At 42.8% G+C, this 23,937-nt stretch overlaps 1 protein-coding gene across 1 annotated transcript in view; it reads left to right on the top strand.

Moving 5' to 3' along the window:
• Positions 1–23,188, top strand: part of dlg5a (discs, large homolog 5a) — a 123,741-nt gene extending 100,553 nt beyond the window's left edge. Inside the window, exons 28-41 of the mRNA XM_083775285.1 lie at positions 2,335–2,497; positions 4,863–4,996; positions 6,054–6,212; positions 8,388–8,574; positions 10,418–10,566; positions 10,828–10,914; positions 11,056–11,139; positions 12,338–12,402; positions 13,125–13,259; positions 14,445–14,588; positions 16,265–16,392; positions 17,075–17,184; positions 19,802–19,911; positions 20,422–23,188. Of these exons, the coding sequence (XP_083631411.1) occupies positions 2,335–2,497; positions 4,863–4,996; positions 6,054–6,212; positions 8,388–8,574; positions 10,418–10,566; positions 10,828–10,914; positions 11,056–11,139; positions 12,338–12,402; positions 13,125–13,259; positions 14,445–14,588; positions 16,265–16,392; positions 17,075–17,184; positions 19,802–19,911; positions 20,422–20,525 (1,759 nt within the window). The 3' untranslated portion in view covers positions 20,526–23,188. The remainder of the gene's footprint in view (positions 1–2,334; positions 2,498–4,862; positions 4,997–6,053; positions 6,213–8,387; positions 8,575–10,417; positions 10,567–10,827; positions 10,915–11,055; positions 11,140–12,337; positions 12,403–13,124; positions 13,260–14,444; positions 14,589–16,264; positions 16,393–17,074; positions 17,185–19,801; positions 19,912–20,421) is intronic.
• The last annotated feature ends 749 nt before the right edge of the window (positions 23,189–23,937 follow it).

Raw genomic sequence — 23,937 nt, 5'->3', positions numbered from 1 at the left:
TAAAAAGATCAAAGTGGATAAGAATGTAGAGAGAGAAATGATACGATTACGACAATCACCTCTAAAAAATCCAAATATACGGAAGATAATTCAATTACAAATAAAACATTCATTAAAAATTGGATTGTTGAACGTCAGAGGTTATCTAACACATTTAGAAGATATAAACTCAGATTCCCAACTTGAAATGTTGAATCTAATAGCTTTTACTGAAACACACTTAAAGAAAAATAATAACATTACTTTTAAATTAAAAACAATGAACACGAATTACAATACAATCAGGAATGACAGAGAATATGATATAGGTGGGCGGGTTATGTTTGCTATAAAAGAAGATATTTCCATTGAAATAATTCAAATTGAAATCAGGATATTAGAAAGAGTAGAACACGTATGTATACATGTAAAAGATAAAGATCTATATATCATTCTTATGTACAGATCACCTAAAACAGACCTTTCGAAGTTAAACACATTTCTCGAAAACATGGTAAAGTATCTATCATCACCGACTTCTGCAATTATGATAATAGGAGATTTCAATGAAGACCATTATACTGAGAAAGATAGAACTATAAAGACCTTCATGTCAATATTAGGCTTTAAACAATTAAATACAAATCTAACTACAGATTACGGAAGTATTGTAGATGTATATTTTAACAAATGTGAAAGTATTATTACAGAAATTGAAGTTAGAGACACATATTACTCTGATCATGATTTAGTATTAATATCACTATAATCCAAGATGAAATACATTTAAAACAATTGACAATTTACAATAAACAATAAAATAACTATACTGTATAATATATTTTAAATCAGTTTATATACCTTTTTTTTCATCACATATCAATGATTTATTTTTCTTTGAAAACCTAAAAAGGGATCTAGAATATATCTACATCGATAAAACTGTATTTCTTATATAGATAGAAACTTGAACCATACTTAATAATACTAGGTGTTTATATGCATAAAGTAGGTAGGTAGCAAATAGTTACACCTAATAATTTTACATTTCAAACGTTCCTTCACAGATATACTGAGATTTGACAGTTTACAGCGGTCGAAAGTACTTGCACGCTCTGCTTGCGCACTAGTTGGCCATTTGTTGCTACTGTGCAACAAGCAAGTATGCACTCGACAGAGTGCAGTTCTAGTTTTACATAGTGTTATTTGTTTAGCCCATTCAATCTGGGGAAGCATCTGTGTCCCAATTGTTTTAACCATTATTTTGTACTTTAAAACACATTGACTGAAACAATGCTGGCAGTCAATGTGTTTTAATAATAGCCAGTCTGTGTGTCCATTCAGTGCCAGAGGTCCCTTCAGTGAGGTGCCTTTATTGAAGGGGAAAAGATTACCCCGGGTCTTAACCGGACGTTAGCTGAAGGCTATGCAATCCTATCGAGGCAGAATTGCGGACCACCCGAGGCATGAATTCTGTAACCGTGACCAGCAACACGTTACTTATGAGTAAAGCTTTAAAGTAAAGATGTATCTAAATCTGAGAAATGGAATCCGAGATAAGAGACCGGCAGTCAAAGTAATTTAGAAGACATTAGTAGACATCGGCCTCAGGTCTACCGTCTTAATGTGTTTATCCATATGTGTGTATGTATAGCATCAGTGTGGCGATGCGTCTTTACTTCACGCTGCCTGTTGTGAGATTATATACTCGGCCCTGAGCTTCTGGGGGACATGGTTTTGTTCTGCTCACTGCTTCACGCTGCCTGTTGTGGCTACCTCTGCTGCTGCTGCTGCACTCCTGTCTGCCTTCATGACCTCACACACACACACACACACACACACCACACGTCCAAAGGTCAGCTTGACATGACTTCACAATATCACACGTTCATTCAGATCTCATCCACCTGCTGCTAGTGGTTTTCCACCCGGCCGGCCCTCACGCTGCAGAGCCCTCACGCTGCAGAGCCCTCACGCTGCAGAGCCCTCACGCTGCAGAGCCCTCACGCTGCAGAGCCCTGAAGGTGACCAGGGAAAAAAGACAGAATGAACAAGCGAAGTACAGACGCGTTGATAAGTTGACCACAGTGTGTCTCTCTCACATATCGTTTTTCTTTTCGTAAATTAGCGCCCTTCTTGATCACACTACGGCGTCGCTCAAAAGTAGCGGATCCGCAAGCTCGAAGCTTGTAGATTTTGATGACTTTTTATTTTATTTTGAATGATGAAAAGTAACAGATTTGGACATATGAGGTTTCCCCCCCCGACAGAGACGATGTCATGTGTGTCCTCCCACACAGTCCCTCTCTGGCTGTGATAGCAGTGGTTATTCATCCCCCCCCTCCGTTCCTCCAGGCCGTATTTGGAGGAACCTCGTAACGTCGTCGTGCACAAGGGGGCGGAGCCTCTGGGGATCTCCATCGTGGGCGGGGAGAACGGCGGCGTCTTCGTGTCGAAGGTCACTGGAGGCAGCATCGCACACCAGGCGGGCCTGGAGTATGGAGACCAGTTACTGGAGGTATGAAAAAATGTTTCTTCGACTACGTTTTTTTCATTGAAAAAAATTAAAAACTAAATAATAACTACGCTCACGTGACTAAGACTAAACATATTGACAAAATTGTTTTTTACAAAAGAATGTTAGAGAGGGAGTGGAGATAAGAAGAGATCCAGTTTAATCCTGGTCACTAAACTGCCTCCCCCTGGCCAGCCGGGGCGCCTGATGGAGGGGAAAGGAACTGGTTGGAATAACGTGTTCCTTCCACGCGCTACGTCCAACCAGGGAAACTCCCCCTGTCAGGTGTCCAAGGAGCAACTTGGACACTCGGGCATGAAGGTTCAAGTCCGTTGCTCTCCCCTTGTCCCCCATATATGGGGACTAGGTTGGTGGAGGGTGTGTAGAGCCCAGGATCACATTAGATGACTGACACAGGGGTGAAAAATGGGTTACAAAATCGTGGGATAAAAAAATATATATATATTTAAAAAAAAAAGAGATCCAGTTTGTTTAGTTGCACACTTTAGTTTTGCCCGGATTAACAATGGAATTTAGTGGAGCTTAACACTAGCATGTCTAAGCAGTCAATCTGACCGATTTTGAAGCGGATTTTCTTTGCCCATGAAGTTCTGATAAAACACCACCATTTTTCTCCACTCAGTCTGTGTCTCATCCAACAGTTGGAGACGGGCATTGTTCAAGCTAATGGGTCATTTGCATTTCAACTGCCAACGCCTGCATGCCAACTAATTCCTAAATGTTGTTTTAGAGGTTATAATTAGTTATATCGCGGTTTACACGACAGGTTGCAGTATAAGTGTTAACAGCGGGAGATGTCCCAGACAGTCCCACTCACTCACACAGTTGATTTGATTGACACCCGAAGTTGACAATGTCAATCTTTCCTTAACAGTTTCCGTGCCTTGAATGGATTACTCCAGGTTAATGTCGCTGCCGTATCGGACATACCCGCCTTTTGTTTTATGTGTTTAATCCGCCGTAATGTAATGAATCAAAAGAAAATCCGTCTTCGTCGCAGAGTATGAGACTGGATGGCTTCGCTGTGATGACGAAACCGGAAATCGTCACATGCTGTGGGCTGCTAGGGCTTCTGGGAAATTGAGGCCAATGGAAATGCATTGGGTGCAACGCCTCATTGAAACCAATCTTGTGTGCGTCTTCCGCGTGCACCAAGATGGTGGATGCTACACACAGATCATAACAAACCACGGGAGCTTTTTTTGATGGATTTTCGCGGATTAAAAGCCCAAATAATTCAGCGTATGCTCTAAAGGTAATACAACAATCTCGGCAGTGAAGGGGGGTTGATTAAAATGCGGGTTAATCGTAAAAAACAGTCAAACTGTTAATAAAACTGTTATTTGGTCCAAAATAATTTATATATATATAATCCGTTAATCACACAATCAAAGACCAGGCATAACACGCAGCTGGCGTTAATTACCTCGCGCTGCGCAAGGGTATTCAATAGCACTCACATCGTCACTGTAATTATAGTTTGGTAAACTGAAAAGAAAAGTTGTCCTGAGTTGAAACAGTGCCCGCTGGCGCTGCCTTGAATTAGTTGGAATGTAACATTTAGAAGGCAAGTCGCCAACTCCCCGCGGCGGATCGGAGAGGTGTGAAGAACATTAAAAGAGAAGCAGGGAGAGAGTGGCCAATGGAATTGCACGAAAAACACGGCCATCTTGACCTTTCAGCCGTCAGACATGCCACGGCCGGCAGCCTGCGTGCAGGGCCCTGTGCGTGACCATTTCAAATAGGTACAGCTGTTGCTTCCATCAAAACCATATTCATAGGTCACCGATTTCAATGTTAACGCAACACAGGAACCCCCGCTAGTGTTTGTGGTCATCCAGCAGTTTCTTCACCATCGGTGGACGTGGGAAGAGACTCGAACATAGCAGATCCAGTCGGGGAGCAGCGGCGATCGTGCTGGTGGTGGCCACGTGCGCGGCAGTGCGCTGAGTTATGATGAACTCATTGATGAATTATTAATTTTTTTTGCTGGTGAAAACCAATTCAATAATCTGAGACCGAACCGATAGCGATATGGCCTTCTTATGGACGGCTTGGCCGATTCCGATTATTCTACCGATTTATATCGTGCATCCCTAGCGTGTGAACACAAAACGTGTCATTCTTGATTGTGTAACGCACACGCGAATCACACATGGTGTAGCGCCACGGCCCTATGAGGGGTTGATCTGTCACTTGATGCTTTTGTGTGACGCTGTAGTATGATCGAGTAGGACTTTAATTTACACGGAGAAAAGAATACACAAAAAGTTAAAACACGTAGATAGGAAAACACGTCGACGGTGACGACATATTCACTCGATCTTCTCTTCTCCTCCTCTTCCAGTATAACGGCATTAACCTGCGCAGCGCCACGGAGCAGCAGGCCAGGCTGATCATCGGACAGCAGTGTGACACCATCACCATCACGGCTCAGTACAACCCTCACATGTACCAGCTGGGGAACCACTCTCGCTCCAGGTCAGTACAACCCTCACATGTACCAGCTGGGGAACCACTCTCGCTCCAGGTCAGTACAACCCTCACATGTACCAGCTGGGGAACCACTCTCGCTCCAGGTCAGTACAACCCTCACATGTACCAGCTGGGGAACCACTCGCGCTCCAGGTCAGTACAACCCTCACGTGTACCAGCTGGGGAACCACTCGCGGTCCAGGTCAGTACAACCCTCACATGTACCAGCTGGGGAACCACTCGCGGTCCAGGTCAGTACAACCCTCACATGTACCAGCTGGGGAACCACTCGCGCTCCAGGTCAGTACAACCCTCACATGTACCAGCTGGGGAACCACTCGCGCTCCAGGTCAGTACAACCCTCACATGTACCAGCTGGGGAACCACTCGCGCTCCAGGTAACGGTCAGAGCCTTTTTCTTATATGACACTCTTTGTGCGATACTGGAAAGTTGCCGAAAATAGCAGATTTATAAGCAATGCCTGAGGCGAGCTATGAGTTATGTAAATAGGAGGTTTTTGCCCACCAGCAAAGACTTAGTAAAAAATAATCCAATAATCCAAGATAATTGAAACTGCAGGCTTTCTAGTCCTGAAAAGTTGCAATGCGAAAATGGAAGCCATCGTTCTCACGATAATAAAAATCTATTTTTGTAAAGAGATCTTGTTTAAAAAATAAAATTGCCTAACGATGATGTAGATGGTAGATGGGTTTCTTAACTGCCCACAGCCCTCCTATGTCATTTTATCATGATTATTAGTGAGGACCTATTGTACTGTATGAAGATGTTGAAGTGGTCCTTAACCCATTTTGGGCCGGGAACCCCTTTTGGTGTTTTAAACATTAGGTTATAATTTAGCTATTGAAAAATAGCAGATCTACAAGCTCATAGTGCGCCACCGAGTGGCGCGCTACGAGCTTGTAGGTCTGCTATTTTTGACAAATCGTAAAAATGTGGCGCAAATCTTTGAATATGTATTCTTTCAAAGTTAATGTTCGGGTCTTAAAACAAGTACTTGTTCCAACTCTGTTGTCTTCGTGTGGAACCGTGTCGTTGTTGCAGCTCTCGTCTGTTGGAGCCCATCAGCTCCCAGCCCCTCCCCCAGGGGGGCGGCGACAATCACTCCATTGCCATCGACACGCTCAGCGAACAGGACGAGGGCACCCTCACCCCCTCCTCCAAGCAGACCACCCCCACCGCCAGCCCACACAGCTGTGTTAGGTAATGCCAACGCACACACACACACGCACGTCATCATCATCATCATCGACCCAAAAAGTTGTCATTTCAAGGACCCCCGGTTTACTATGCATTAGGGCCACAAAACAAAAAGAAAAAACTAAAGTGTGAACTTGTAGATCGGCTATTTCGACTATTTTTATACTATATATAGGTGAAAGGAAAAGAATCTTAACCATTATGTCGAAAGAATATTATTGTTCTAAAAGATTTACAGTATCTCCAATAATTGCCATCAGTCTATTACCGGTATGTACAGTAGAATTTGGTCAGAATTTAATTGAAAGGATAGCCCCTTGAGATGCAGCATCTCATTTTAGAGGGGGTCCCGTACACAGGAAAAAACATTACATTCAGTACAGTGCAGTTACACAAATAGACAGTGCACAATAGACATTACATTCAGTACAGTACAGTGCAGTTACACAAATAGACAGTGCACAATAGACATTACATTCAGTACAGTGCAGTTTCAGATTTCAGCCCCTTGAGATGCAGCATCTCATTTTAAAGAGGGACCCATAAAAACAAAATACAGAAAAGCATACTGTACACAAATACACAAAATATGCAGTACACAGATACAAACAGATATACAAATACCATACATATATACACAAATAATTTGCTCACCATCTTCCCCTACACCACCAACCACCACATAATACACATTGTAGATAAGGTCACAGCGCAAATATTTCAGGGTCATAAAAGGTTAGGTCAGGTTAGAAGCATAGACAAGTTGAGTCTAGATGTGAATGTAAGGAGGTCCTGAAGCTACTATATGATGAGATGGATCTAAGATATAGAGGGAGGTTGTTCCAATCGAATGGGGCTTTGTAGGAGAAAGACCTCCGCCCAACCACATTGGAGATTTTGGGGATTTTAAAGTAAGGGTATTGTAGATGTCTTAGTGGATAGGATGAGGTAAACTGAGTCAGGTACTGTTTTAAGTAAGCAGGGCACCTAAAATAAATGCATTTATAAGTGAAGAGATACCAGTGTAGTTGCCGTCTTGATTTAGGCTGAAGCCAATTGAGTGATTTGTACATGAGGCAGTGGTGGGTATCATATGGGCATCTCAATACAAACCTGCACAGGGAGTTGTATAAAACATTTAGAGGTTTAAGATGAGAGTCAGTTGTGTTCAGATACACAACATCTGCGTAGTCAATAATGGGAAGTATCACTTGAGCAATAATTATTTTCCTAACATCAAAGGAGAAGCAATTAATAGAACGGTAAAGTGAGCTTAGGCAACCATAGGTTTTTTTAGTAACGTAGTCTATGTGTGGTTTGAAGGTAAGCTCTGGGTCGAGCCACACTCCAAGATATTTAAAGGAGTCAACTTTCTCAAGTTGAGAGCCATTTGAAAAATGAATGTCTATTCCAAGTGTGCTTGCTTGACTGTGTCGTGTGCCAAACACCATGCTGCAGGACTTCCTCTTATTCAACAGTAATTTGTTATTGTGGAGCCAGTTCTGAACAAGGTTGAAATCGGATTGTAAGGATGATTGAATATGAGTTATGTCAGAGCCAGAATAATATATAACAGTGTCATCAGCATAGAGCTGAACTTGACTGTGTGAGCAAATGTCGGGTAAATCATTAATAAAAATAGAAAATAGGACCCAAGGTGGAACCTTGTGGGACACCTTTATCAATAATAGAATAATCTGGATTGGGTACCTTGTGAAACAACATACTGGCGCCTATTATGGAGATAAGCATTAAACCAGAGAATGGCATTTCGCTGTGAGCCAATGGCATGGAGCTTGTCAAGAAGTAGTTAATGGTCAACCACATCAAAGGGGACGATAGTTATTGGGATCAGATGTGTCCCCACTCTTAAAGATGGGGGTGACTTTCGCACATTTCCATATTGATGGAAATGAGGAGGTTGACAGAGAGAGGTTAAATAAGTTAAATAAGTTACACAAATAGACAGTGCACAATAGACAATACAGACATGTACAGATACAGTTAGCTTGCTCATCCTCACCCACCCACTCCCCCATCCCCCCAACTCTTTCTGGACAAGCATATTTAAACTAGTACAGTACAGTGACTTGAAAGGGCACTTGAGGGGTCAGAAGTAAACAGTATGTACTATGTAATAATGAGCGGTCTAATGACGTGGTGTGTCCCCCCACGCAGGGTTCCCCCCCCTGAGGGCACCAGGAAGGCGGGTGAGCCGCGGCTGGTGACGGTGCGTCGCCCCGGGGTGGAGGTGGGCGTCACGCTGTGCGGAGGGAACCTGCGGGGGGTCTACATTGAGGGACTGGAGGAGGACAGCCCTGCCAGGGGTCCCGACGGCCTGCTGCCGGGAGACCTGATCCTGGAGGTACTGTACTGTCTATGGGGTTCTTTTGGTTTCATTATTATTATTATTACCACATTGAGACCCGAGACCAGATTCTACACAATACCAACTTTGATGAGGCAGTAAATTATTGCTTTGATTAAAAAATATTAGGTTTTATTGATTTATTAATATATTTTTTTTATTTTTCTTCGTTTCTTCATTTTCTTCTTCGTTTCCTGAAAAAATAAACTTTTGGGGTTAGCTGGCCTCTGCACGACAGTAGAGATATACACACACACACACACACACACACACACACACACACACACACACACACACACACACACACACACACACACACACACACACACACACACACACACAAATCAATCATTGTGCTGGCTTAGCTTGACTTTGAAGACACACACACACACACGTTGGTGAACGATATATACTCCCTGTTCATTATCACACTTTTGATTAATGATGACCACGAGGCTAAAGTGCAGTAACGTCCAAATGGAAGTGTTTTTGGTCCATTGAAGCACACAGCAGGGAGTGGTGTGTGCTGCAGGGTCAGCACAGAGCACAGTGCCAGCTGAATATCAGCACACCAGTCCCAGTATCAAAGCAAAGCAAAGTTCTTTGTTTACCCAGGGAAGTGGACTAAGCTCGAGATGCTTGTTTACAGCCACACCCTGCTCATAGAACATTTCATGGTAGGTGTTCAATGCCTTGCTCAAGGGCACTTCAGCGGTGGTAATTTTAACGTGCCGGTCCGGGGATTCGAACTGGCGACCTTCCGGTATCAAGACCGCTCCGCAAACCGTTCGGCCACCGCTGCCTCAAATCTATCTACCATAGACTGTAAAAGAATATGGACAAAGCGTTGTCCTGGTCTGATATGGACGTAAGATGAAGTCCGTCAGTCCTTGAATTGTAAATCGCAATCTTTCTAGATCCGTTTGGGCCCAGCTGGCCATTGGCTGGCCCAGACAACGAGGCGGGACTTCCCCCCCTTCTTCTTCGTTGGTTTTTATTTCTACTCGAGCGGGGGTGGCTCCCAATCATAGACTGTAACGGTAGCCACGCCCCTCAGAACATACTCGACTTTATGGTCATTTTTTAAATAAATGGGACCATAATTTTCCAAAAAGAATATTATGACATGAGAAATTAGACTTTAAACTAGTGACTGGAAGCTGAAAGTATTCATGACCATGTTTATTAAGGTAATACAGTCTAGGTGAAGGCCAATGACAGCGCCACAACAGGTCATTATATGAACTTTCAGGAAGTCCCGATTTCGCTGTCGTGCAGAAACCTCTTATCTACATATTTTCCTTTTTTTTGTCCTTTATTTCCCTTTTTTGAGTGGTGCAACCACTCCTATAGACAGCTATGTGTGTCCCTGGCTGGCTGGCTATGTCCAGTACGAAAATAGCGTTTGGTTGGTTTTCACCACCAAGTGTCACTGTTCTGCAGCCTAACACACAGACACATATTAACTGTATTTCGGGAGTGACAGTACAGTACAGTGCAGTAGGGGGAGCCCCACACGGTAACTCTGTCATTTCACAACCGTTTCGGACGCAGGGCGGCTCGCCGGAGCCCTGGCCGCATTACTGTGGGTCTCAAACTTCCGGGGACCGCCCAGGGACCCACACACGGAGTTGCACCACTCACTTCACATGGGTGTGATTTTTTTATTATAAATTAACGCCCCTCAGGATAGTACAACAGCTTCCCACAAAAGCATGCTACTTTTGCTACTTGAATTTAAATCCTGAACAGTTTTGGACATATGAGGTTTCCACCCAACAAAAACTGTTCCTTATTGTTATTATTTTGCAAATAATGTTTCTGATTTAAAAACTTTCAGTACAACTCGGTGAATATGAAGAATAAGACGGCGGAGGAAGTTTACGTGGAGATGCTGAAGCCGTCGGAGACGGTCACGCTCAGGGTGCAGCATCGCCCCGATGACTTCAACACGCTGGGCAGCACGGCAGGAGACGGCTTTTATATCAGGTACTGGACACTTACTGATGAATATGTATTTAAAGATAGAGTGCCATGATTTTTTTCCACCCTAAAACATGATCATCAGGTCTTATTGTTATATAAGGAGGAAGACGTTTTTCAAAAAAGTGTACAGTAATTGTTAAAATGTCGTTTTTATGTGTGCACCCCCACCAGTTAATTAACACCCCCAGCGCCCAGGACGAAGTTCTTTGTCGAATTCAATGGATTAGTTTGATTGATTAATGATGAATTGTCCCCCCAATGCAGAGCACTTTACGAGCGGGTGGGCGAGGTGGACGGAGAGCTCAGCTTTAAGAAGGATGACATCCTCTACGTGGACGAGTCTCTGCCAAGGTCGGCACACTTTTTGAGTTTTTCATTAACCTTCATTTTGACTTTAGTACAGTGTTAAAGTTTGATTTAATTATTAGTCATACTCTTTTGAATAAAATCCCATTTAGTTTTAGTCATCTGAAAATGCGGCTCTGTGCTCAGGGGCTGCTTCGGGACATGGATGGCCTGGCAGCTGGATGAGAACGCCCAGCAGATCCAGAGAGGACAGATCCCCAGCAAGTACATGTGAGTTGAAAGTGTGCGCCCGCACGCACGCACGCACGCACACACACGCACGCACACACACACACGCACACACACACACACACACACACACACACACACACACACACACACACACACACACACACACACACACATTCTGAATCTGTAGTATGATCAAGTAGGGCAGTCAGTTATGAAATAAAGTATATAGGGGTTATAGTGGTTAAAATAATGTTGATGCTACAGTATATTAATACATTTAGCTTGCGATCCCACTTTGAGAACCAGTGGTTTAAATAGTCATTTAGATTCCATCTTTCTTTCACACTGAGGTTCAACCCTTAACCACTTAGCCCCTAGTGTCCCTGTTCTGGGCCAAGTCAAAATTGGCAATCTATTTGGCAAAAATAGCCAATCCAATCCACTTTATTTATATAGCACGTTTCAAAAGTCAGGGTTTACAAAGTGCTGTACAGGAGAAAATAAAAACAAATGCACTAAAGCTACCACACAGAATAACAACAGCGAGAAAACAAAGTACAAACAGTGAAAACAACTGAGACACATTACAGAAAAGCAATTACAGTTCCATAGTTTGGGGGCTACAACAGACAAGGCTCGGTCGCCTCTGGACTTTAAGCGGGTCTTCTTTTTGACCCTGAGATTTAGCTGGCCCTCAGATCGCAGTGAGCGGAGGAGTATAGACCTCAATAAGGTCAGACAGATAAAGAGGAGCCAGACCATTAATAGATTTAAATTTTAAAATCAACTCTGAAGTGGACAGGGAGCCGATCTAGATCTCTTCACCGAAGAGATCTGGTAAGGGGGGTGGTACAGGGATAGAGCCCTGGGGGACCCCGGTCAACTAAGTATATACTGTAGCGTTTAAGTGGGCGTCTCATTATTGGCGCTTCTGACCTTTTCCCATTCAACCCTAACCTTAATGCCCAACCATAAATAGCTCTCCTCTCAATGATATTTGGGAAACCGTCATGACGAGGCGATGATTTTCTGTTTGGCTGGGCCTATTTTGGGGCTAGTAATTTTACCACTCACTAAAGCAGGGGAAATTGCAAGGTCACTACGTGACGTTGGGACCTCGTAGATCGGCTATTGTCAGACAGAGGGACACAAGAGTTCCTATTGAACCTATTATAGCTCCACTCAGTGACTGTGTGTGTGTGTGTGTGTGTGTGTGTGTGCGTGTGCGTGTGTTCAGGATGGACCAGGAGTTCTACCGCAGACACAGCGTGACGGAGATGAAGGAGGATGGTGGTTCTGGTGGTACGTTCAGACGTCACCATCCTATTCTTTTTTTTTTACAATAATCACATCTCGCAGATTTAAAATGACCGTAAAACTGTCCTCCGTCATACACTGGGATCAGTGACCTTTTCCTGAGCTACGTGTGCGGTAAACACATACTTAGGGGGGAAAACATACCTGTAAAGAGCACACTTTTTTTTATTCTACACCCAAAAGATGTTTTGCCAAAAATAGCCGCTCTACAGCATAAGCATATTTTGATTATCGCGATAATATTCATTAAAGCAGCTGTAACATGAACAGTTTTTAATATTTAATATCATATCGTTTATGTCCCTCAAGCTTATTTCTAATGGTTTGAGCCTCAATCACCACTCTGATATAACCAGTCAATGGCATTTATTTTTTTGCTTCTGAAGCTGTTTTAGCTGCAGTACCACAATGCCCTGACTAGGTGGTGGGGGCGCTGATATATGCAACTTATTTAATATTTGTGTTCCCTGACATGGTTGGGTTGTCATTGTGTTCCCTGACATGGTTGGGTTGTCATTGTGTTCCCTGACGTGGTTGGGTTGTCATTGTGTTCCCTGACGTGTTTGGGTTGTCATTGTGTTCCCTGACATGGTTGGGTTGTCATTGTGTTCCCTGACGTGGTTGGGTTGTCATTGTGTTCCCTGACGTGGTTGGGTTGTCTTTGTTTTCCTGACATGGGTGCGTTATCATTCCCTCGGTGCTCGCAGGGAAGACGGTGTCGGCCGCGGCCCGCCGCTCCTTCTTCAGGAGGAGACAGAAGCACAAACGCAGCAGCTCCAAAGAGGGCAAGGAGACGGTGGCCCTGGACGCCGTCAGCACCGACTCCATCCCCTTCCTGGACGGTAAGTGGCGGCAGTGACTCAGGGGTAGAGTGGCCACAAGGTTCCCAGTTTGATCCCGGGCTCCCCCAGAGTTAGTGTCGAAGTGTGCTTGAGCAATACGTTGAACCCCTAATTGCAGCTGATGAGCAGGTTGGTGCCTTGCACAGTTTCCTCCGCCATTGGTGTATGAATGGGTGAATGGTAATGCATGTAAAGCTCTTTGGATAAAAGCATTATATAAATGCACCATTTACCCTTTAAAGGAGAATTTCGGACTAGAAGGCTTTCTTACCTTTATTTGTAGTTGTTACGTCCCCACCAAAGAGGTCCAGGTGTTATTTTGTGCAAAAGTGCATTATTGGCTATTTCCCCTACCATAACCCCTCAATGGGGGTTGGGTTTTTGTGCCAATTTCCATCGAAATAAGTAGTAGTGTGCCGCTTTTTGTGCGATGGAAAATAAGCAAACTACCCAACGCCCCATTAATTTCAATTCAATTAAATTCAATTAAATTCAATTAAATTCAATTAAATTCAATTAAATTCAATTAAATTCAATTAAATTCAATTAAATTCAATTAAATTCAATGGTGGGGGCAAAACAACTACAAATAAAGGTAAGAAAGCCACCACAGCCAAAGATGGTGGATATAGAAAGATAGGCCATCCCAATTGTAGAGGCCAAATGGTACACGAATGACATCCAAACCAAAGTGGGCGGCGACATCTGATGGCAGATACTGGTGCTAGATCGCGCTAGATTTAGTCATGAGCTCTTGGAAATTATTTTCATTGGTTCGATGGTTAGATTCACCATATTGAAAATTTGGCCGATATCGATATCCGATACTATGCATGGTCAAATCGACCGATACCGATATTTTACATTATTACCGGTTTATATTATATTTTTATTGAGCTCACTGCTGATTTTTTTTAAGTCATTAACGGTCACATTATTGTTGCATCAATATAGATGACATATCGGTGAAATTTAGGTCGGTATCGGCGAAAGAATATCGGTCAATAAGAAATTAATTTTATATAATTGTATTGAAAAAAAGGATTTTGACAACAAATCTGGGGTCCTTGGTACGAAAACATTTGTGAACTACTGCTTTGCGCTGTGCATAAATTTGTGTTTTGCCCGGTGCGTGTGTGTGTGTGCGTGCTCATGTGTGTGTGTGTGTGTGTGTGTGTGCATCAGACTGTGTGAGCCTAGCCTACCAGCGTGTCCAGAAGGTGGACTGTGCCTCTCCGCGGCCCGTGCTGATCCTCGGCCCGCTCACTGACCCAGTCAAAGACATGCTGGTCAGCGAGTCCCCCGGCAAGTTCTGCAGATGTGTGCTGGGTGAGTTCAGCCATGTAACAACACACAGACTAAGTTCTGCAGATGTGTGCTGGGTGAGTTCAGCATATAGTAACACACAGAGACTAAGTTCTGCAGATGTGTGCTGGGTGAGCTCAGCCATGTAACAACACACAGACTAAGTTCTGCAGATGTGTGCTGGGTGAGTTCAGCATATAGTAACACACAGAGACTAAGATCTGCAGATGTGTGCTGGGTGAGTTCAGCCATGTAACAACACACAGACTAAGTTCTGCAGATGTGTGCTGGGTGAGTTCAGCATATAGTAACACACAGAGACTAAGATCTGCAGATGTGTGCTGGGTGAGTTCAGCCATGTAACAACACACAGACTAAGATCTGCAGATGTGTGCTGGGTGAGCTCAGCCATGTAACAACACACAGACTAAGTTCTGCAGATGTGTGCTGGGTGAGTTCAGCATATAGTAACACACAGAGACTAAGTTCTGCAGATGTGTGCTGGGTGAGTTCAGCATATAGTAACACACAGAGACTAAGTTCTGCAGATGTGTGCTGGGTGAGTTCAGCCATGTAACAACACACAGTCAGAGACTAAGTTCTGCAGATGTGTGCTGGGTGAGTTCAGCATATAGTAACACACAGAGACTAAGTTCTGCAGATGTGTGCTGGGTGAGTTCAGCATATATTAACACACAGAGACTAAGTTCTGCAGATGTGTGCTGGGTGAGTTCAGCCATGTAACAACACACACAGACCAAGTTCTGCAGATGTGTGCTGGGTGAGTTCAGCCATATAGCAACACACACAGACTGCTGGAAGAAAGCAGCAATACCACATTGTAGAATACACAAGGACAAGTAATTATACATAATTGTCTAATCGCAATTATTTGAGGTAATCGTAATTATTTTGTCATAATCGTGTCCATGTTGAAAAATGTTCATACATTGCGTTCATGCAGCATTTCCAGCATGCAGATCTGCTACTTGTGATGCTCTTGTGTGACGCTGTAGTATAATCGACATGAGCATTAATTTACGGGGAAACAAAACGTTATAGTTTAATATGAAGGTATTAGAGGTTATAATATGAAGGTATTAGAGGGTTCTGCCTGGCGACGAGGATTTTTCTTCTGCGTATTCCCTCGTTGACTCAAGGCAGACAGACACAACCTACACACCTCTTTTCATTCCCTACATCCTGGCCTGTATAATTGTTGCCTCCGGCTGTGTCTGGTGGATGTTTTGAGTCTCTTTCTGAGTGCTAATTTGTATTTTGACATTCTTTTCATTTCAAAACTTTATTTATTCTCGAAAGACAAGACATTGAGGTCACCCTCATTTGCAGTGTTGTCGAGATACAACATCATACAATATTTCAAAGCAATAAACAAATAACAGAACAGCAACCAGGGTTGGGGGATCCCTTAGGATTTTAACGATTCTGGTTCCTTAACGATTCCCGCTTAGCCATCCGGATGCCTTTAACAATTCCTATATAACAAATAATAAAAAGGGTATAATTTTGATGAACACAAATTCAATCATACAGACAGTATTGCATACATATTTTTGTAGTGATTCTCAAAGTGTATACAGGTCTGTAACTCTAAGAGTTATGTTGAAATGGAGCCATACAAGGCCCCTGTTGAAGAGCCTTGATTTTAACTGTTGTCTGTGTCTGTGTGGGATCCACAGAGGTGATGAAGGCATCTCAGCAAGCCATCGAGCGAGGTGTCAAAGACTGCCTCTTCATCGACTACAAGCGCAGGAGCGGCCATTTTGACGTGACAACTGTCGTCTCCATCAAGGAAATGACGGAGAAGGTGCTATGTCGTTTCCTTCATCCTTGCCTGATTATAACATCGTCTCTGTCGGGTGGAACCCTTGAATGTCAGAACTGTTGCTATTCAGGATTCATGTTAAAAAACGGCAAAAGTAGCAGATCGCAGCTTGCAGATCTGCTACTTTTCATACGTTTGTGTAATGTTGTAGTATGATCAAGTAGGGCGGTAATGTACGAAAAAACACAAAAAGTTAGAATATGGAACATAATGGAAAGACGATCCTATATAAAAAAAAACGTCCCCCTGTAGCCTATACATCCATGTTGTCCGTCATAAAGAAATGTCCCCCTATATCCTGTCATAAAGAAATGTCCCCCTATATCCTGTCATAAAGAAATGTCCCCCTATATCCTGTCATAAAGAAATGTCCCCCTATATCCTGTCATAAAGAAATGTCCCCCTGGCTCTATCCCGTCATAAAGAAATGTCCCCCTATATCCTGTCATAAAGAAATGTCCCCCTATATCCTGTCATAAAGAAATGTCCCCCTATATCCTGTCATAAAGAAATGTCCCCCTATATCCTCTCATAAAGAAATGTCCCCCTGGCTCTATCCCGTCATAAAGAAATGTCCCCCTGGCTCTATCCCGTCATAAAGAAATGTCCCCCTGTATCCGACACATCCCATGTTGTCCAACGCTGTCTGTCAAATACACTGCAGGACTGTCACTGTCTGCTGGACATCGCTCCCCACGCCATCGAGCGCCTCCACGCCGTTCACATCTACCCCATAGTCGTCTTCATCCGCTATAAGAACGCCAAGCAAATCAAGTAAGTAACAGACAGTCGGTGTTCATTTTCGACAGTAACATTTAGATTTTGTTTTCAGTCATGGTCTTTTTGAATAAAATTCCATTTGAGTTTTTGTTATATTATAGACTTTTCTTTACTGTAGTTTTAGTTTTAGTCTAGTTTAGTTTTAGTTGAACTTTTAGCCAAAATACATTTAAGTCGACTAAAATGTATTTTGGTGGGCCGTGATGTAGTTGTAATGCCTGGTTTATACATAGCTGTGTGCCGAAAACAGCAGATCTACATCTCATGAGCTGTCATGGCTCTGTAAAATGTACAGAAAATGTGTTCACAATAGATTATTATGATTAGAGGCAAGGAAGCAACCAGGTGCTCAGGAGGTGTGCAGGTATACAAAGTATAAAAATTGTAAAAAGGTGCTCCTGGGATCAATCGGGATAACGCATCTATAGAGAAAAACGGAGATCTGGGCACACTTAATAGTTAAAAAGGAGGAAAACGTTATTGAACCGACATATTTCGACCTATACGGTCGAAACACACGGTCTATTAAAATAAATGCATAATACAGCTTTAATGTGATAAGACTAGCTTCAGACCAATCATAAGTTATGGTGGGTGTTGTAAGTACTGCTTACATCCCGTCTTATTTAGATATTCAGGCTGTGTGTACATTGGCCATCGCCAAGCCAACAGTGCAATATACAGTATATGCAGCGTAATGGGTTTAATGATGAACAGCACAGTACCTCAAGATTATTGATTGTGCTTACACAAGTGCAAATTGTGAAAGATATGTTTTTTAATTATACAAATATTCTCATTGATGAACTCATTGAACTGTGGTCTAAATGAGTTGTGAGGTTTCAGGAAATAAAAGTAAGAAATATAAGTATGTCAGAATCAGAATCAAACTTTATTGTCACATCAACATTACAAGTAACATGGGTGAAATTCTTGTTTGTGCAGGCTCATCATTGCAAATAAAGTGCATAGTACATGACTAATCTACATGGTACAATATGTATGCATATAAAATAATAAATACAGTGATGTAGCCTATGTGTATATACAGAGTAGTCTCTACTAAAAGGAGACCAATCCGTTCAGTCTGTGTGGCGTCACCAATCCTAGCTCTTGTTCAGCAGTCTAATTGTGAACAAGTAGAAACTGTTCAAGAGTCTGGTGGTGCTGCTCTTGATGCTCATATAGCGTTTGCCCGGCCGTGGGCGCGGAAGTGGTTTGAACAGGCTATGGCTGGGGTGATGGATGTCCCTGATAATGCTCTCAGCCTTAGCCACACAACGTCTCTCGTGTATTTCCTGGAGTGGGGAAAGCTCCCCTCCCACGATGCGCTGTGCTGTTCGCAGCGGTGCAATTTCCACTCTCGATGGTGCTCTTGTAGAACGCTCTGAGGATGCGGGGGCTCACTCTGAATTTCTTCAGGCGCCTCAGGCAGTAGAGCCGTTGTTGGGCTTTTTTCACCACTGTGGTTGTGTGTGTGGCCCACTTCAGGTTCCTCGAGATGTTTATCCCGAGGAACTTGAAGTCGCTGACCTGCTCCACTGCAGCACCATTGATGACAATGGCCGCGTGCTCTCTCTCTGGTCAGCCATTGTCCCGACTTAACTCTTACATTTACTTTTCATAATTTAATTAAATTGCACTCCATTATGAATTATTTATTTAGCTCGGCTGCAAAACAAAAACAACATGTAAATCCATATTCTGTTAGAGAAAACGCAGAAAAACATATCGGAGCGTCTGTGCAGCGCCAACCCTTCTACTGCTCGTACAGAAAGAATTAACCCATTTAGACCTGAGGACGATTCTACAAAATGTCTTCTAAATCATGACAGTTTTCAGAAAAAAACGCTGTTTCTATGTCAGTGGTTTCTCAAACTATTTCATGTCACGCACATGTCACGATATCTGAAAATATCTTGTTCCAGAAAAGATTTTATTTAAAAATGTTCTCTGTGAAAGCATGTATTCAAAGATTTGCGCATGTATTGCGATTTACGATTTTTCAAAAATAGAAGATCTCGTAGTATGAGCTTGTAGATCTGCTATTTTTCAATAGCTAAAGCATAACATAATGCTCAACCACCAAAAGGGGTTCCCGCCAAGAAAGAATGAATTTGCAAGAGTTCAAAACGTGTTTGGATTTTGTGCAGCCAGCACTTTTTGGTCTGTTTACTTTTCACGAGGGAGACCTTGAATGAACACATATCCAAGTGCACTTCAGAATGAACTGCACAGAGCACATAATGAGACAATAGAACTGTGTGTACAGCTTACTTATGTCCTACCTACCAGTTCCTCCTGCCAGCAAATAAGCTTTCTAAATCTATTTTACACTAACAGCCCTTGTGCGCTTTTGTGCATCCATACGTCTACGCAGGTGGGTGACAAATTCAAGTAAAACCCAACATATATAAATGACCAGCCTTAGATACGTTTCACGTCAACTAAAACGGGCCCCGTCATCAGGGGTGCCCCGACTGGCCGTCGACTAAAATGTTTTTTTTGTAAGCCTGGAGCTAAACGGTTCACCTGCAGTAAAATCAGGCTGTTTGGTTTGTTTGTTTTGAACACCACTTGACCCTCCCTCCCCGTGTGTTACTCTCTGCAGGGAACAGAAGGATCCGGTGTATCTACGGGACAAAGTCTCTCAGAAACATTCCAAGGAGCAGTTTGAAGGCGCACAGAAGATAGAGCAGGAGTACAGCAAGTACTTCACAGGTTAGTATTGTAGACAGACATAATTACTGATCTTGGTCGCTGTCTGTGTGAGGCATAATGTTCTCTTGATACATCTCTTGTAAATCCTGACAGTTTTCTGAAAAACCCATGTTTCTATGTCAGTCGTTCATTCATTTTCATGTCAAGGACCCCCAAATATATATCTAATTGGCCACCGACCCCCATCTGAAAATATGTTGTTCCAGGCAGGGATCTCCCAGAAGAAAAGATTTGAGTTAAAAATGTTCGCTCTGAAAGAATATATATTCAAAGATTTGCGCCACATTTTCAAGATTTTTCAAAAATAGCAGACCTACAAGCTCGTAGCTATGAGCTTGTAGATCTGCTATCTTTCAATAGCTAAAGTATAACATAACACCAAAAGGGGTTCCCGCCCAAAATGGGTTAACTTTTAGCTGGAGACCACCTGGAACCCCCTCAAGGACCACTGGGGGTCCCCGGTCCACTGGATGAAAACCACTGATCTAACCTTGTGTGTTTTTTTCGTAGGTATTGTCCAGGCTGGCACCCTCCCTTACATTTGCACTCAGATCATGACTATAGTTGATCAGGAACAAAGTAAAGTCCTGTGGACTCCCCTCGGCGCCCCCTAGAGGACACCCAGCTGCCACTGCAACGACAGAATGACTGCGCTCCACTCTGACTAACGGACACTAGTTAGTAGTGGGTGCAAATCCAAGGTACACTACAGCGAGCTACACTTGTAAATTATTGATATTTTTTTATTTGTTTTTGTTACAGTTTGTAATCAGAGGCCTCCTATTATTCTGATTTGTTCCAGAGCAGCTTAGTAGCACTGGATCTTGACATTAAAGAAAGGAGCAACATTTCACCCATTTTCAAACTTCTCTTCATATTGGTCCTCATAAATTTACATTATAAGATGACACGATTGCCATCTACCCTCACTACGTACTACATATCACTATCAGTGGTGGGCTGTGGACAGTTTAGAATCCTGTCTGCGCAAATTACATAGGCCTAATTGAGGGGGATTGCAAGCTAATAGAAACAACAGCCTTTCTCTTCCTGGAAAGTTGCCATGACGACATAGAAGCCACTATTCTTGGACTAATAACAGACAATAATAAACGCTGGAAATCTGGTTTTGAAATAACCAAACCTTCTACCACCAATGACTGTCCACAGCCCTACTCTGAGACGCACTGGGTAGACCTAAATGGTGGCATCTTCTAACGAGCACTAGCGAGGACCAATGATGTGAAGACGAGGTGGAAAGTGGGTGAACAGAGTCAAGACTTCACTCGGTCTTCCCTAAGGGTTTATGGTAGTGTTTTTGTAATGCTGCGTCGTAGGCATCTGTTTACAGTTCAAAAGATGTGTGAAAACCCAAATGAAGTTCAGCATCCATGATCCAGAACCTGCAGTGTACTATATCGTTGCGGTCGGGCAGAAACCTCTTTATTTCCACATTCTTTTAGTTGTTTTTCATAAATTACTGTCCTACTTCACATCCCACTACAGCGCAGCGCAGAAGTAGCAGATCCATAAGTTTGAAACGCGGTGTGAAGTGACGTGTCTCGTGCTAGTGGAACTGCTACTTTAGCTATTGTAGAATTTGAATCCTGAAAAGTAACAGTCTTGGACATGAGGTTTCCCCCCCTCCAGAGACGATTATGCCAAGTGCGGTTAAGGATGGAACGATATAAAAATGTTCACGTGATGATTAGTGTGGCCATGATGATCACAATATGCTTAAACCTCTTGCCACTCTCGGTATAACCACTTAACCGAGCATCCATATTCTGGAGGGTAACATTTGCCGTTGCAACGCGCTGTGAGCTTGAAGATCGGCTATTTTCGGCACCGAGATTTGGTGTTGAGGTGGGAAAAAAACGGTCCAAGTACAGAGCCAACTCGGACCGGCTATGCAGCACGGCGAAATTGATCAGTGTATGATGAGGACGATTTCACCATGAATTAGATTCTCCACGATACGATCATTTGTTCACGATGAGCACTAATGACAATCGTCATCCCATCCCTAAATTGCAGTTACGCTATATTTACACCTTACTTTTATGACAACTTCAGAATGCCAAGATCAGACTAGATCATACTGTTGGCGTCTTTTATTTATTTATCCAAAGGTGCAAAAGTAGGCATTAAAATCGCAAAGCAAGCCGTGGCGTTACTGAACTATCTTGCCAACAGTAATGTCCACGGAAATTAAAGTCTCTCTCCACTCAAAACGTTGTTTTCCTACAGTCGACTTTTGGCTCGTTTCTTCTACTATTAAGGGTTAGCCCAGAACCTTACATAACATGAAACGTTACAGAAACCTGTGTGTGTGTTTGTGGCTGAGGGGGGACATGTTAAACAAAATATCTATCATATACTATTTTTGGAGGTGGACTTTAATTAACGTGTGTTGATGTTTTGTTCTATGCATTTTGCTTTTATGGTAGCTGGGTGTTTGTTTGACGGACTGTTTACGGGCCTTTTCAGAAGTGCCTTTTGGAGAAACATGTCTGATCCCAGATCAGCCCCCATGTCATGTAGTGTAGTAGTATAGTGGTCAACAGTGACAAAGTACACTGAATACTGTACTTTACTTTGTTGTCCTGTTTTTTTTTTCTATTATTTTTTAATACAAACATTGTACTTTTTGACTTGAGGTACATTATGAATTAACCACTTGAGCTTTATTTAGCTCAAGTGGTTATGATTTTTTTTGTTGATGGATTAGAATTTTGGGGGTAAAAATTGTCAAGATTTCAATCCAGCAATGCATTGATATTAAGAAGCAAATTACTTTGTGTTTTTGTACTTTTAAACATAGGCCTACTTAGGTTTTTTTTGTTTGTTTTAAAGCATGCACTTTTTGATCACTTGAGTATTTTTTTCAAGGCAAGTACTCCAGTAACGTTTTAACTCAAAGTATACATTTGATTGAGCAACCTTCCGGCCAGGATTATCTATATACTGTCCAGTCCAGCGATGGGGTGGAAGGAGAGTTTTGCAGCTGTCTTCCTCCAGGACAGGAACGCTCAGCCTCCTTAATCAAATGTTCTTCCGCTACTTGATGTGTGCCGGGGGGGGGGGCTGTTTTTTTTCTTCCTTCTTCTTCTTTTTTGGGACTGCATCCAGTGTTGAGCGCATGACAATGGTTCTGATAGGCCGTAGGACAGGCGGCCAAAGACAGGTTTAAAGGACTCCTCAGAATGCACTCCAGGGCTACTAGACAGACCACTGTGTATCTTATCTTATCACGCCGTTTCTCAACGTTAAGGTTCCGCGGACGACCAGAGGGAGGGGGGGTGGGGGGTCAGAATGGACCCTTTAACGGGGTCTGTAACTCTCGAGAGTTTCCGTACTCACTCTTAACTGTTACTGTACACATGTCCCGCATAGCGCCATTCACACTGAGCACCATAGCTCTGATGATGACGGTATATCGTTGCTGTCGGACGGAAAACCTTTTTTCGTAAATGAATGCCCTATACAGTACTTGATCATCATACTACGGCACCGCAGAAAAGTAGGAGATCCGCGAGCGAGTTGTTTGGATCACTTTCAGCGCGATCATTATGAACGATAGAAAGAAGACAATTATGCGAACTGTTGGCATTATCTACTGATAGCCCCAACCGCTTATTAATAATCTGTCAGATTGTCCATAGTTAATTAAATCCAGTCTTCCAGCACCATGCACAGAGATCCCCCTCTCTCCTTTTAGTTTATAACTTAATTGTCACTATGGTTATATAGCGCTCTGTCTCGAATGGTCCCTATAAAGGTCCATTTGGACCTCTGGTGAGGCCCCCGAACCGGACGTTGAGAATGGGGGATGTGTCACACTTATCTTCTCTCTGTCACAATATTTAAAGCAACTATAGAGTATAACAAATATGATATGCATATGAATTCAAACACACACACGCAGTATATTAAAGTATGTATCGCTGCTGTCTATATATATATATATATATATATATATATATACACACATGTATATCTTGTGAGGAGAGATGTATTTTCACT

Source organism: Protomyctophum parallelum (assembly GCF_964188405.1).
Source record: "Protomyctophum parallelum genome assembly, chromosome: 10".
Classification (NCBI taxonomy): domain Eukaryota; kingdom Metazoa; phylum Chordata; class Actinopteri; order Myctophiformes; family Myctophidae; genus Protomyctophum; species Protomyctophum parallelum.
Note: the sequence above shows the minus strand (reverse complement) of the source record. Positions and strands in the feature narration are given on the sequence as shown.